Here is a 15,260-nt window from a genome sequence, read left to right as displayed (position 1 = left end):
AGCGCTGCTAACCGAACGCTAGAGTCTTCTGCCGGGGGTTCGCTACCACTGTATTAATTGTGTTGTGGCCCCCAATCAGCGTGTGGTTGAAGTTCTCTGCCAGGAAGTGGTTGAGGGGCATAGGCACCTTATGACACAGTCGGTGGGTTGGCCCAAGGGATAGGTAAACTCGCCAGTGTTTTCCAGTACTATGGCCAGTACGGTTGGAAGAGGTACTGAATGTAGTGGAAACACTGAGTTTTGACGAACTCTGCACGGACTTTTAGTATCACTGCTGCCTTATTCTTATGTTGATGATATCCTCATAACGAACCCAGAGTCTGCCAGTGCAGACTACTGATCACATGCCTCTGTATGACGAACCATCCTGTGTGACGGGGACTTTTAGCAGCACGTAGCTAGCTTTTTGACACACAGTACTCCCCTTTATATAGTCATATAGCTACAAAAATACACATGTACCTAATGTATTAATAATACTAATAATAAAATGAGCGCGTTCGAAGCCCTGAGTGAAAGGGTATCATTGTATATAAGTATAGAATATTTTTATCAGTTCTTTCATATATATTTAATGATGGTGACAATTTAATACGTTGGTGAAGGAAACAGTGTTTTGCTCATCCCCTCTATTCTTAATTTTGCACTATATAGCCACTTTCTTGAAAGCGTACTACCGACTCGGGGTCGGATACGACACATTGGGTTCCTCCAACAAGAACCCGGTTACTGGTCCTAAGTGGCCGTAACAAAAGGCTTGGAACAACCTAATGTAATTAAAGGTTTCGAACAACCTATTGTAATTAAAGGCAATTCCGTGCAAATGAATATTAACATCAACAGCAGTGGTTGTTGCACAACTAGGCTTACTCTATTAACATACTGAGAAAAAGTATACATGCATTTATCAGTTTCATTTAGTAAACAGGTGTAAATAAATTCCTGTACAATCCTGTAATATTTATAATAATGTTACATGTTTCATTGGGACTATAATACCTACTAGTTACACTAGTCATACACTATACGACTATCTCTATAGTCGTACTGCCTAGCTACACAATACAGGACCATAAGTCGTACTGCCTAGCTTCACTGACCCACATGCGACTGGGGGGCCTTGTTTCCACTCCTGTCTGTCATTAATGTCAGCAAATACTGATTTTTTTTTTTTTTTTACCAGCAAATGGTCATTACTCGCGTCTGGAGCACGGAACCTTAAGAGTGGTGAGACCATGTGGTTGCAAAATCGGGTCAAATAAACCATAAAGCATACGGGGTTCATGTGACTTTTGTCAGCTGTTTTATTATGTGTCTTTCGGCTGATGTCACATGTGATTATCGTCACATGTGGCTCTCCGGATGTATATTTAGCATGTGTGTAGTTACCCAAGTGTAGTTACAGGCTGGTAGCTATTATCGTGGTGTCCCGTCTTCCCAGTACTCTTTAGTGTTTATTCGTCTAGTTGTACTCGTCTAGTTGTGCTTGCCGGGGGTTAAGATCTCTGGTCCCGCCTCTCAACCGTCAATCTACTGGTGTACATATTACTGAGCTTCTCAAGCTCCATCATATCTACATTTGAAACTGTATTCATCAAGTTGTATTCACCTAGTTGTGCTTGCGGGGATTGAGCTCTGCTCTTTCGGCCAGCCTCTCGACTGTTTCTATCTACTACTATTTTTTTTCACACACACACACACACACACACACACACACACACACACACACACACACACCCCAGGAAGCAGCTTACTAACTCCCAGGTACCTATTTACTGCTAAGTAACAGGGAGCATAGGGTGAAAGAAACTCTGCCCAATGTTTCTCGCTGGCTCCCGGGATCGAACCCGGGACCACAGGATCACATGTCCGACGTGCTGTCCACTCGGCCAGCCGGCCCCATACTGTGTATGGAGTCAGCCTCCACCACATCACTGCCTAATGCATTCCACCTGTTAACTACTCTGACGCTGAAAAAAAAAAATCTAACGTCCCTGTGGCTCATTTGGGTACTCAATCTTCACCTGAGTCCCCCCTTGTTCGCATACCACCCGTGTTAAAATGTTTACATTTATCCACCCTGTCAATTCCTCTGAGAATTTTGTAGGTAGTGATCATGTCTTCCCCCCTACTCTTCTGCCTTCCAGTGTCGTGAGGTGGATCTCACGCAGCCTTTCGAAGTAACTCATGCCTCTTAGTTCTGGGACTAGCTTAGTGGCATACCTCGGAACTTTTGCCAGCTTATTTTTTCGTGTGTGTGTGTGTGTGTGTGTGTGTGTGTGTGCGCGCGCTCACTTATTTGTGCCTACAGGATCGAGCACTAGCTCCTGGATCCAGACGTTCTTGCCATCGGTTGCATGATGAAATGACTCCTGACCTATTTCCCTATCACATCTACTTTTCAAATTATGAAATGAGTTACCTTCTTCAACCTCCTCCTTTAGTTCAATCCATTTTCCACTGCTCTTACGCTAAATGAAAATTTGACACCTCTGACTCGTCTGAATCTTGAGCGACCATCCGCATTGTTGTTATACTTGTGTCCATTGTAAACATTTTTCCCTTTTTCCCACTCGGTCAGTCACCCTTAAATATGTTATGGCTATGTGAGAGTAGCCCTGGTGGCTTTAGGTTCCTCGTGGGGCGAGCAGTGAGAGTAGCCCCTGTCACTATAGCCTCCATGTGGGGCGAGCAGTGAGACTAACCCTGGTCACTATAGGGTGCCTGTGGGGCGAGCGGCGAGAGTAGCCCCAGTCAAAATAGCCTCCCTGTGGGGCGGAGCGCCGCCACTATACCTAAATACCCTCAACTCTTCCAATAGTTAAGATGCGTTATCATTCATTAAGAGCTCCTTACATGTCCGGACCTTAAGACAGCAAGAGGTGCTGCTTCTATCCACGAAGAAATGCAAGAATGCGTACAGAAATGACCTCGTGCATGCTGAGGGGCAGCATGGTCATGAGTACATGCGTGCTGGAGTGCGTGCTTATGTTGAGAAATCTTTTTACCTAACATTTGCCTCTTCAACATTGCATGAACGCTCACTTCCATGCTTGGGAGAGCAGTGACAAGACGCAAGTGAGAGAACAAGCCCAACATGCAAACGAGGACGACTGTGGTCTTGTGTTCCTCTAAGTGTGGTCTCTCCTTACACTCTCACATCCTGAGTGTGGTCTCTCCTTACACTCTCACATCCTGAGTGTGGTCTCTCCTTTACACTCTCACATCCTGAGTGTGGTCTCTCCTTACACTCTCACATCCTGAGTGTGGTCTCTCCTTACACTCTCACATCCTGAGTGTGGTCTCTCCTTTACACTCTCACATCCTGAGTGTGGTCTCTCCTTTACACTCTCAAGTATCAACACCATGGTGGTAATTTCACTCACTTGACCACGAAGTATGAGAGAGAGAGGGAAAGGGAGAGAGAGGGAGAGAGCATAAGAGATGCACAAAATTAAGAGAAAATCTGAGACAGATAACCTGTAGACAGATATAGCGGGTGGATGGGAAGGTGTGTATTAGCAAGCAACATCAGCAGAGGAAGAGCTACGAACAGCAGATAGACGGCCATATTCACGAAGCAGTTACGCAAGCACATGAAATCAAAATCAAATGTTTATTCAGGTAAAGTACATACATACAAGGTGAGATACAAACATTGATGGATTTATAGAGCTAGTACATACAATGCCTAAAGCCACTATTACGCAAAGTGTTTCCGGCACTTACGAACCTGTACATCTTTTCTCAATCTTTGGCGTCTTTGTTTACAATTATTAAACAGTCAATAAGCTCCGAAGCACCAGGAGGCTGTTTATAACAATAACAGTAGATGACTAGGAAGTTTTCATGCTTCTTAACTGTTTAATAAATGTAACAAAAGCCGTCAAAGTTTCAGGAAGGATGTACACGTTCGTAAGTACTTGCGTAGTTCCTTCGTGAATCTGGTCCTTGTTAAGGAGAATTTGTTAAAGTCCCGTGAGGTCTCGAAGGTTAGTGTCGAAGCTACATGACTATATAATCTCTCCTACCACCACCACCACCAGAAGCCATGGACTTGCCCCTGAGCGCCTCGACTTCGTGGATGGACTCGAGGGCAGAGAAGATGTTAATCAATATGTGTGTGTGTCACTTTGGCGGGAATGTCCAAGTCATTACTTGACCCTCCTGCGGCAGCAGCTGCCAGAAGGATCTGTATAAAAGGCGAACCTAGAGTCACCTAACCATCATAACCTTCTCAGCTCGTCCTGTCACACCAGCATCATGGTGAGTAGCTCTTGGTCACTCCCAGCATCAGTATGTTGCAATTTTTGCTCCTGTCTAGAGCACATAGTTCACAATTATGATCTTGTCTAGTGTACATAGTCCACTACAAAGATTGTTCCTCTCTATTAACCAAAGATTAATTCAACCACTAATAATATATAAACAACTTGCATATAACTGAACATATAATTGATTTCTTAATGATGGTAAACAAATAATTTCTGAACTTAAAATATAAAGACACGGCTCTCTCTCGCTCAGTGTCAATGTTAATGTTTCTTGTTAATGCTGTTTAAGCAATTTCTTCATCTCCAGTACAAGATGAATCAAGTTATTGTGTTTGTTGCAGAGAGCTGGAGTTGCTGGACTATGTCTGGCCCTCCTGGTAACCTTCTCCTGGGCTGAGTTGCCAAGTGGAGGTGGAGGTGGACGGTATGGTGCACCTTCTGGAAGCGGTGGAGGTGGAGGAGGTGGTATACTCTGCGGTAGTAATGGAATACTATGTGGAGGTGGAGGCAGTGGAGGAGGAGTAGGAGGGAAATACTCGGCACCTTCTGGAGGAGGTGGAGGCGGTGGTGGAGGACGATATTCGGCGCCGTCTGAAGGCGGCGGAGGTGGAGGCGGTGGTGGTGGAGGACGATATTCGGCAACTTCAGGAGGAGGAGGTGGATCTGGATCATTTGGTAAAGGAGGATTCGGAGGTGGTGGATCATCCAGCAGTGGATACAGAGGCTCCTCCTCAGGAGGTGGATTCAGCGGTTCAGGACAGAGAGGATTTGGTAGTGGTGGATCCTCTGCTGGAAGTTATGGTGGTAGTGGATTCGGAGCGGGATCAAGAGGTTCCGGAGGTGGTGGATCCAGTGGTTCAGGTCGCGGTGGTGGCGGGTCTACTGGCGGTGCTTATGGATCTGGAGGTTTTTCTGGCCGTGGATTTGGAGGTGGTTCTAGCGGTGGTGGATCTTCCAGTGGTTCTTCAGGCAGCGGTGGATTTGGAAGTGGCTCTGGTGGTGGATCCTCCGGTGGTTCATACGGTGGTTCTTCAAGCAGCGGCGGATTTGGACGTGGATCTGGAGGCTCCTCTGGTGGTGGTGGATCCTCCGGCGGTGTGTATGGTGGCTCGTTCAACAGTGGTGGATTTGGACGAGGATCTGGAAGCTCCATTGGTGGTGGTGGATTTGGCGGAGGCGGATCCTCCGGTGGTGGTTATGGAGGTTCTTCAAGCAGTGGTGGATTTGGAAGAGGATCTGGGAGCTCCTTTGGTGGTGGTGGATTTGGCGGTGGAGGATCCTCCGGTGGTGGTTATGGAGGTTCTTCAAGCAGTGGTGGATTTGGAAGAGGATCTGGAAGCTTCTCAGGTGGTGGTGGATTTGGCGGTGGAGGATCCTCCGGTGGTGGTTATGGAGGTTCTTCAAGCAGTGGTGGATTTGGAAGAGGATCTGGAAGCTCCTCTGGTGGTGGTGGTGGATTTGGAGGAGGTGGATCCTCTGGTGGTTCTTATGGAGGTTCTTCAAGCAGTAGTGGATTTGGAAGAGGATCTGGAAGCTCCTCAGGTGGTGGTGGATTTGGCGGTGGAGGATCCTCCGGTAGTTCTTACGGAGGTTCTTCAAGCAGTGGTGGATTTGGAAGAGGATCTGGAAGCTCCTCTGGTGGTGGATTTGGCGGAGGTGGATCCTCTGGTGGTGGTGGATTTGGCAGAGGTGGATCCTCCGGTAGTTCTTATGGAGGTTCTTCAAGCAGTGGTGGATTTGGAAGAGGATCTGGAAGCTCCTCTAGTGGTGGTGGATTTGGCGGTGGAGGATCCTCCAGTGGTGGTTATGGAGGTTCTTCAAACAGCGGTGGATTACGAGGTGGATCAGGTGGTGGTGGATCATCTGGTGGCGGTGGCAGTAGCTATGGGAAATAAACAAACTCATGCAATTGCAAAACGAAGTAGAAATATTTCTGCCTGGCGAAGATCTCTCAGTCCATCATGTGACGTGATCAGGCGTGCTTGTGTAAGCTCAATGATAAATGTATTATAATGCCTCTTCACATATTTATATTTGCACAAACACGTTGTAAAATTATTTATTATTCCTTATTTATTAAATGTCTAATGTTACAATAAAGAATGATATACCTTATACTGGCTTCTTTCTTCCCTGAGGAAAGAGTTGTATTTTTCGTCCAGTTAGAATGATTAAGAACATACTCGTTGTTTTTTAATCGATAAAATGATCACTAAAATTGTTTCCTGCAAATAGATGTCTAAACTTGAAAAGGAATTAGATTTCAAGTCTGTGATAGGCCAGTACTCCAGCAATTAAGCCACCGACTGAACAAAAGTGTTGGGAAGTTGTAGGACTTCTACCCCCTAACAGCCGTTGCATTATTGGGCACAGATATTTCATCAAACCACTTCAACATGCTGGGGCCGCATGAGCAAGGTGGTGGTGGAGCATTTGGAGGTGGAGGAAGCATTGAGAGAGAATTTGTCGTTTGTCTGATTTCTCGATTAGTTGCTTCTCATACCACCCCTATTTGATAGGGATCATTATTATACATGATTGTATCAGTACAAATTGTGTGATATTAACATAATAGCATAATTATGACAAGTAAAATTTAAAAAAAACAGCGGGATATATTAATAGATGTCACAAACAGTTTCGATCACTATTGCAAATCTAACACCATTCCGAACTCCTTCAAGGTTGAACTCATACCCCTTATACATACATTCCCTTTTCCCACTGAACTGTTATGGAAGCAGCCTCTTTTTGTAGGAATATTTCAATGAATATGACCGATAAATATTACTAACACGAATCCCCTTCATATTTCTTGTGTTCTTCATTTGGGAAGGTGGTTCAATAACTAATGGTCCATAGTGAAACTACTGAGACCCAAAACTACTCAGTTTTGCACTCTTTGAAACGGAGACGAGAGAGACAAAATAATATACACATGGAAAATAGTGGAAGGTCAGATTCCAAACCTACACAACGAAATATATTAACGCAGATCAGGACATGGATTAAAGACAGAAAAAAAACGTCAGCATAAATGAAGTTGAAGGGTCTCGCAAGTAGTTTTATAGAGCTCTGTAATGAGCTTATTGCTTATGGACCAGTTCGTCCTCCTAAGGTCTCCCAACGTCAAGAATCTGTCGTACTAAAGTGCCATTATCCTAACCTACCAGAGGACCTAAAACAGAAAACATGATAGTTCGTCACTTTCGCGAGCCGCTACCATTTCCTAGTAAAAAGATTTTTGGCAGTGGGTAAACGTCAAAATACGACGCTTGCAACACCAGCCACAAAGTGGAGGACAAAACAAACTCTCATATTACAGTTGATGAGGAAAATGAGTCAACAAGGAGAAATCAGGCAAGAAAAATAGGTAGATCCACCTGCCTGTGGCTACAGCGTTAATGCATGAAATCTAAACCCAGATGCACGATAAGCGCCTAATCATTCACAAACATGACAACCAAGATGGAAGGACGTCGTAATAGTGATGCATTAGAGGTGAGAAAGTGAAATTCTCTGACGGAAGAACAGTGATGAGCGAGTTAAAATATATGAAACTGAGTTCTTACAATGAACATTTGTGGATTGGTGAAATTTTACGATAAATAAATACTAGCAAACATGTTATTATTATTATTATTATTATTATTATTAGTGATGGTAATGTCTTCTCACAGACATAATAACATAGGATAAAAACCCACACTTGTGTATCTGTAAAATTTTTGTAAGGACTACATCTCAATGTCTAATATTAGACGTTGAGATGTAAGTCTCACGCTAATCACACACTAAGACCTTGATAATGCACTCAGAAGAGTGCGAAAGACTTGGTGTAAGACCCTGACCAAAACTTTTACACATACAAAAGTGTGTTCAGTTCAGCTTGGAATTTTACTAAATTCGATTTGAATTATTAGTCAATGTTAACAAGATGTCTTTGCTCTTGAAGCAACTGTGTTTCGGCTGTGAACCTCTTCACAAATTTAATTACTATATATATACCCAATGCATAATCGTCGAAATTACTCCGTTTGTGCAGAGAAAAGATCATTCCGATTCATGTGGCATCTCTTCCATGGCGTGTTATTATTGATAGAAGGAGTTCTCATGCAGGAACCTGTGAGGTATACTTTTTGTGATAGAATATATTAATCATAATATATAGTTAATTATATCCACAAACCAGCGACATCTCTTCTGTGTGAGGAGAGCCTAAAGGGACGGCAAAATGTCGGGTATTAGTGTTTGCTTATCATTAGATGCGTGACACTGTCTTCAATGTGTCTATTAACTTTAGATAAGATCGTGGACAGGAATCCAAAATTATTGCTCAGGCATTGATTTATTTGGTGAGACTTTAAATTTTAATTTCAAGCACACATTGGCTTTCAGATATACAAATTTCCTTGTACATTTTTGTAAATTTGTTAGTTGTGCTCCTGAGCGAAAATTTCAAAAGTTCCTTAGCAATACTTTAAGTTAAGTTCAAAGTTTATAAGGCAAGGAATGCCAATTAACACGAGAGAGCACTATGACATTATGGTTAGTCTTTCTGGCCAGTCTTCAGGTCAGAAAGGTCAGAAAGAACTTCCCAGTGCTAGTCTTCCATCTATTCCTCCCTTGACGCAAATTAGAGTGATTTCCTTGTATGTATTTGAGGGAAACGCGTGGAGAAGTCTTACACCCACACCAGAGTGTACAAGGGTAAATTGTGAAAACTTGATTTGGATCAGCTCGGTGTCTCAAGGACACCTAGTGGATTCAGATAAGTTCCAGGTTAAGTTACTTACAACGTATTGTGGAGCGGTGGGTTATGGTGTACGACTGGGAATACCCAGAACGCTGATTCGAATCCCTATACATTGCTCTACTTGATTTTCCCAATAATAATAATAGTTATTATTATTATTATTATTATTATTTTTATTATGATAATCATAGTAAAATTAAATTCAAATTTTATGCACACGAGGAGTCACAATAACGTGGCTGCAATATTTTGACCAAACTACACACTAGAAAATGAAGGGACGACGACGTTTCGGTCCGTCCTGGACCATTCTCAAGTCGATTGTTGATTGAAGCTATGTCACAATCGACTTGTTAATGGTCCAGGACATACCGAAACGTCGTCGTCCCTTCACTTTCTGGTGTGTGGTTTGTTCAAATTATATATTTGACTATTAGGAACTAATACAGCTCGTCATCCAACCCGTTCTCGTACTTTCTTACAGTCAATATTGACTTATTAAATACGTGCATATGTGACATACTAAACATACTAGTTCACCTTGAAAAGCTTCATAGAAAACACCGACGAAAACATGTATAAGCAAGTAGATGGGGTCGCCATGGGTTCTCCCCTAGGTGTCCTGTTTGCGAACTTCTACATGGGTACCATCGAACAGGAGGTCTTAGTCGACATGAACTTGAAACCGGCCATATACTGCAGGTATGTTGAAGACATTTTTACACAGTTACCTGATGTTAGACATCTGCAGGAGCTGAAGGAGGCATTTGAGCGGAATTTTGTGTTGCGTTTCACTTACGAGATGGAGAAGGATGGGAAGCTGCCCTTTCTAGATGTAACAGTCATGGATAGGAGCGGAGGTTTCCACACTGCAGTCTACACTAAGGAAACAAATATAGGAATGTGCCTCAATGCCTATAGTGACTGCCCAGACAGGTACAAGAGGAGTGTTGTTAACGCTTATGTCGACCGTGCTCTCAGTCACAGCTCAGGATGGAAGCAAGTCGATGAAGAACTCTGTAGGGTAAAGCAGGTCCTAGTCAACAACGGCTTCTCCGATGGTTTCGTTGAAGACATCATAAGAAGGAAGGTGAAACGCCATGCAACCTCTGAAGAGACAACTAACACAACACCTGTACCCCCTATTAGACTATTTTACAGGAACTTCTTTTCCACAACTCACAAAACGGAGGAAAGGGTCCTGAAAGATATTGTTAATAGGAACGTTATCCCTACAGACAAAAATCAGAAGATACAATTGACGATTTACTATAAAACCAAAAAAACGGCCAACCTACTCATGAGAAACTCTCCAGACACAAAGCAGAACGCTTTAAAAGAGACCAACGTCGTCTATGCCTTCAAATGCCCACTTGGGGACTGTAAGCCTCAAAGAAATCAGTATATAGGCAAGACAACAACATCTCTTTCCAGGCGATTAACGATGCATAAGCAACAGGGCTCCATTAAGGAGCATATAATCTCTTCCCATAACCAGACTATCACCAGGGAAGTCTTAACAAACAACACAGACATCATCGATAGATACAGCGATAGCAGGCGGCTAGACATCTGCGAGGCACTACACATCAAGAAGTTAACACCAGCAATCAACAGCCAATTAATGCACAACTATATTCTACCCACTTCAAGACTCCGCACCAATATAGAAGCATCAAGAAATATGGGCCAATAGGCCCTTTGCAGTTACTTCCATTTTTCCCTTTAATTACCCATTGCACCGTGTTCTGTCTTGGGTTGAAAGTTTGCTCCATCTTGTGTTGAAAGTTTGCTCTATCTTGTGTTGAAAGTTTTGTTCACCTCATCCAAAACTGTTGTAACATATCACCTCACCCAAATGCGGGTATATATGATAAAAGCTGTTAAAATGATAGCATAGTAGAACTCTGTTTAGTGTTTGCAGGTTATAGTTGTGTGTGTGTGAACTAAAGTCTTTGAAAATGTAATAAGTTATTACGAAATGCGTTCAAGTGTCGCGTCAGACTAGAAATAAAAATGAATTTTGGAGAATTGATTTTTCAATTACCATCGACAGTGAAAAGAAAAGTAAGAATTATGAGAAACTTCGTGTTAGAATTATTAATCTTACTTTTTCGGTCATATTTAATAATATATGTTTACAAGAAAGACTGCTACCAAAATATATATATATATATATATATATATATATATATATATATATATATATATATATATATATATATATATATATATATATATATATATGTATATATATATATATATATATGTATATATGTATATATGTATATATATATATATGTCGTACCTAGTAGCCAGAACTCACTTCTCAGCCTACTATTCAAGGCCCGATTTGCCTAATAAGCCAAGTTTTCCTGAATTAATATATTTACTATAATTTTTTTCTTATGAAATGATAAAGCAACCCTTTTCTCTATGTATGAGGTCAATTTTTTTTTATTGGAGTTAAAATTAACGTAGATATATGACCGAACCTAACCAACCCTACCTAACCTAACCTAACCTATATTTATAGGTAAGGTTAGGTTAGGTAGCCAAAAAAAGCTAGGTTAGGTTAGGTTAGGTAGGTTAGGTAGACGAAAAAACATTAATTCATGAAAACTTGGCTTATTAGGCAAATCGGGCCTTGAATAGTAGGCTGAGAAGTGCGTTCTGGCTATTAGGTACGACATATATATATATATATATATATATATATATGTCGTACCTAGTAGCCAGAATGCACTTTTCGGCCCACTATGCAAGGCCTGATTTGCCTAATAAGCCAAGTTTTCATGAATTAATGTTTTTTCGTCTACCTAACCTACCTAACCTAACCTAACCTAGCTTTTTTTGGCTACCTAACCTAACCTTACCTATATATATAGGTTAGGTTAGGTTAGGTAGGGTTGGTTAGGTTCGGTAATATATCTACGTTAATTTTAACTCCAATAAAAAAAAATTGACCTCATACATAGTGAAAAGGGTAGCTTTATCATTTCATAAGAAAAAAATTATAGTAAATATATTAATTCAGGAAAACTTGGCTTATTAGGCAAATCGGGCCTTGAATAGTAGGCTGAGAAGTGAGTTCTGGCTACTAGGTACGACATATATATATATATATATATATATATATATATATATATATATATATATATATATATATATATATATATATATATATATATATATGTCGTACCTAATAGCCAGAACGCACTTCTATGCCTACTATTCAAGGCCCGATTTGCCTAATAAGCCAAGTTTTCATGAATTAATTGTTTTTCGACTACCTAACCTACCTAACCTAACCTAACCTACCTTTTTCGGCTACCTAACCTAACCTTACCTATAAAGATAGGTTAGGTTAGGTTAGGTAGGGTTGGTTAGGTTCGGTCATATATCTACGTTATTTTTAACTCCAATAAAAAAAAATTGACCTCATACATAATGAAATGGGTAGCTTTATCATTTCATAAGAAAAAAATTAGAGAAAATATATTAATTCATGAAAACTTGGCTTATTAGGCAAATCGGGCCTTGAATAGTAGGCATAGAAGTGCGTTCTGGCTATTAGGTACGACATATATATATATATGTATATATATATATATATATGTATATATATATATATATATATATGTCGTACCTAGTAGCCAGAACGCACTTCTATGCCTACTATTCAAGGCCCGATTTGCTTAATAAGCCAAGTTTTCATGAATTAATATATTTTCTCTAATTTTTTTCTTATGAAATTATAAAGCTACCCATTTCATTACGTATGAGGTCAATTTTTTTTATTGGAGTTAAAATTAATGTAGATATTTGACCGAACCTAACCAACCCTACCTAACCTAACCTAACCTATTTTTATAGGTTAGGTTAGGTTAGGTAGCCGAAAACGTTAGGTTAGGTTAGGTTAGGTAGGTTTGGTAGTCGAAAAACAATTAATTCATGAAAACTTGGCTTATTAGGCAAATCGGGCCTTGAATAGTAGGCATAGAAGTGCGTTCTGGCTACTAGGTACGACATATATATATATATATATATATATATATATATATATATATATATATATATATATATATATATATATATATATATATATATATATATATATTATTTTTTTTTTTACTTTAACAAGGTTGGAAGCCATCACTTGCACTTTGCCTCACAGAACTTTCCATATTTTCTTGTCGGTGGGGTCGGCCCCATCCCCCCTTCTAAGTAGTACTATTGTAACAATCATCGACTTCTGTGAAGTATAAAATATGAGTTTTGTTTTCCATAGAGCTTTCCAACAGATTTTAAACATGATAAAAAAATTACAACATTGTCCCAATGTTACATCAAATTAATAACAGTAGTAAAAATAAAGTGGTTATACTGTGTGTTAGATGGACATATTCGATATTCTGTGAGAGAGAATGGGAAGAATTGAAAGAAAACGGAGGGGAAATGAATGGGAGGGAGAAAACGGGAGCGAGGGAGAACGGGAGAGAGTATGTGACGACTAATAGGCATCAGCTCTGGCAGTTTACGTCTGTTGGGTTAACTTGCTTATACATAAACCCGTTCTCTTAATTTTCCCCGACTTACAACAAAGAAACTCCTCATCTATCCATAGCAACATACCTACCCTAACTACCTGGTGCATAGAAAACGTGTATTTTGTGCTGTATTGGTACTGTATTTGTAATAATACATACTGTATTAGCATGTACTTCTCTTGGTGCTTTGATCTATGTACTTTGGGGATCGAAACGTACAAAATGAGACGTACTGTACAGGTTGCATTCAGACAATAATAGCTGACATAAAAATACAACAGTGTAGAAAGCAACAAACTAGCTTATGCCTATATACTCCTATATTTAATTTAGAACCAAATTTATATAACGATTAAAATAGGCTTTCATGCTGACTTAATCAGCATTGAGTATATATAATTTATATATTGTATATTAATATATTATGTACTTTAGAATATATACCTTAGTATATATTATATACTTTAGTATATAACATATACTCTAGTCCTAACCTTTGTCCATGGACTAAAGTATATTTTCTGGTTGCTTAGTAAGCTATTGCGTTGCTAATAACTTTACATAGCAAAAAGTAACCTGCCTTATTGATAATTAAAAAGGTCAAAGCTCACCACAATTTCTTGTATTTGTCAAATTATCATTAATTATTAAATATTTTATGAATCCTTCAGTTATACTGAAGTTAACTGTTGGGTAAAGCCAAGAGTCATTCAAAGAAAACGAAATAATCTATGCAATACTACTTTAATTTGGAGAATATAATTAAATAATAATAAAATAAACAAATGTTTATTCAGGTAAAGTACATACATACAAGAGGTTATACAAAAATTGATAGATTTATAGATAGAGCTAGTACATACAATGCCTAAAGCCACTATTACGCAAAGCGTTTCGGGCAGGAAAAACATTAAAGACTAAAACTTAATACTACATTTTGAAAATACGTACACACAAACACGCTGACAGTCTGAGTTCTCTCAGATCTGAGCTAATTCCATATATTTACCACAAAAAAGGGGACATCACAAGCACTTTACGATACAGTATTCACTACTGATGGATGAAAAGATGGAGAAAAAAGATCCATCAAAATTATAAGGGAACTACTGTAGCTTCTATTAATTTAAAAACAATTATTAATGTTATTATTAAATTAATATGACCTTGCTTGTTGAAGATGGTTGTAGAAGTGATGTCTTCTGCTAGCTAATAATTTCAATAAAGTACTCAAGTCAGCAGATTTCCAAGAATTCTAGAAAAATTACACAGCTCCAATATTAAAAACTTAACGGGCTCAGTATAGCCCATAACCTTGGATTGCCAATAGGCAGTCTGATAGCAATAGTACACCAAGAACTTAAACAAAATATTTTAGATCTGAGGCAAAGTGAAATCGATACCAGTAATTCCATCTATTATCATGCAAGCGTGGCGGTTCTGACATGGGAGGCCATCTTCCCCCTGTTGTGCGTGTGAACTCCGTGGGCCTCGAGTTCACTTGTAAGGCTGGTTATACGATCATCGAGATGGTGAAGTGTGACATGCTTCGTATCCCGGTGGAGGCTATTTACGGTGTGGAGCTTGTTACGGCCAACTGGGTTGTTATTAAGTTCGTGAGGGAGGAGGAGTACCGGGACTTCTCCGACGGTATGAGGGGCGCACGTTGCTGTTGCCGGC

General features: G+C 40.1%; 1 protein-coding gene across 1 annotated transcript in view; it reads left to right on the top strand.

Moving 5' to 3' along the window:
* The window catches only part of LOC138355324 (uncharacterized), a 30,031-nt gene that overhangs the window by 13,344 nt on the left and 1,427 nt on the right, over nt 1–15,260 (top strand). Inside the window, exons 3-4 of the mRNA XM_069310201.1 lie at nt 4,830–6,260; nt 15,011–15,230. Of these exons, the coding sequence (XP_069166302.1) occupies nt 4,830–6,260; nt 15,011–15,230 (1,651 nt within the window). The remainder of the gene's footprint in view (nt 1–4,829; nt 6,261–15,010; nt 15,231–15,260) is intronic.

This window comes from Procambarus clarkii, chromosome 6 (genome assembly GCF_040958095.1).
Source record: "Procambarus clarkii isolate CNS0578487 chromosome 6, FALCON_Pclarkii_2.0, whole genome shotgun sequence".
Classification (NCBI taxonomy): Eukaryota; Metazoa; Arthropoda; class Malacostraca; order Decapoda; family Cambaridae; genus Procambarus; species Procambarus clarkii.
Note: the sequence above shows the minus strand (reverse complement) of the source record. Positions and strands in the feature narration are given on the sequence as shown.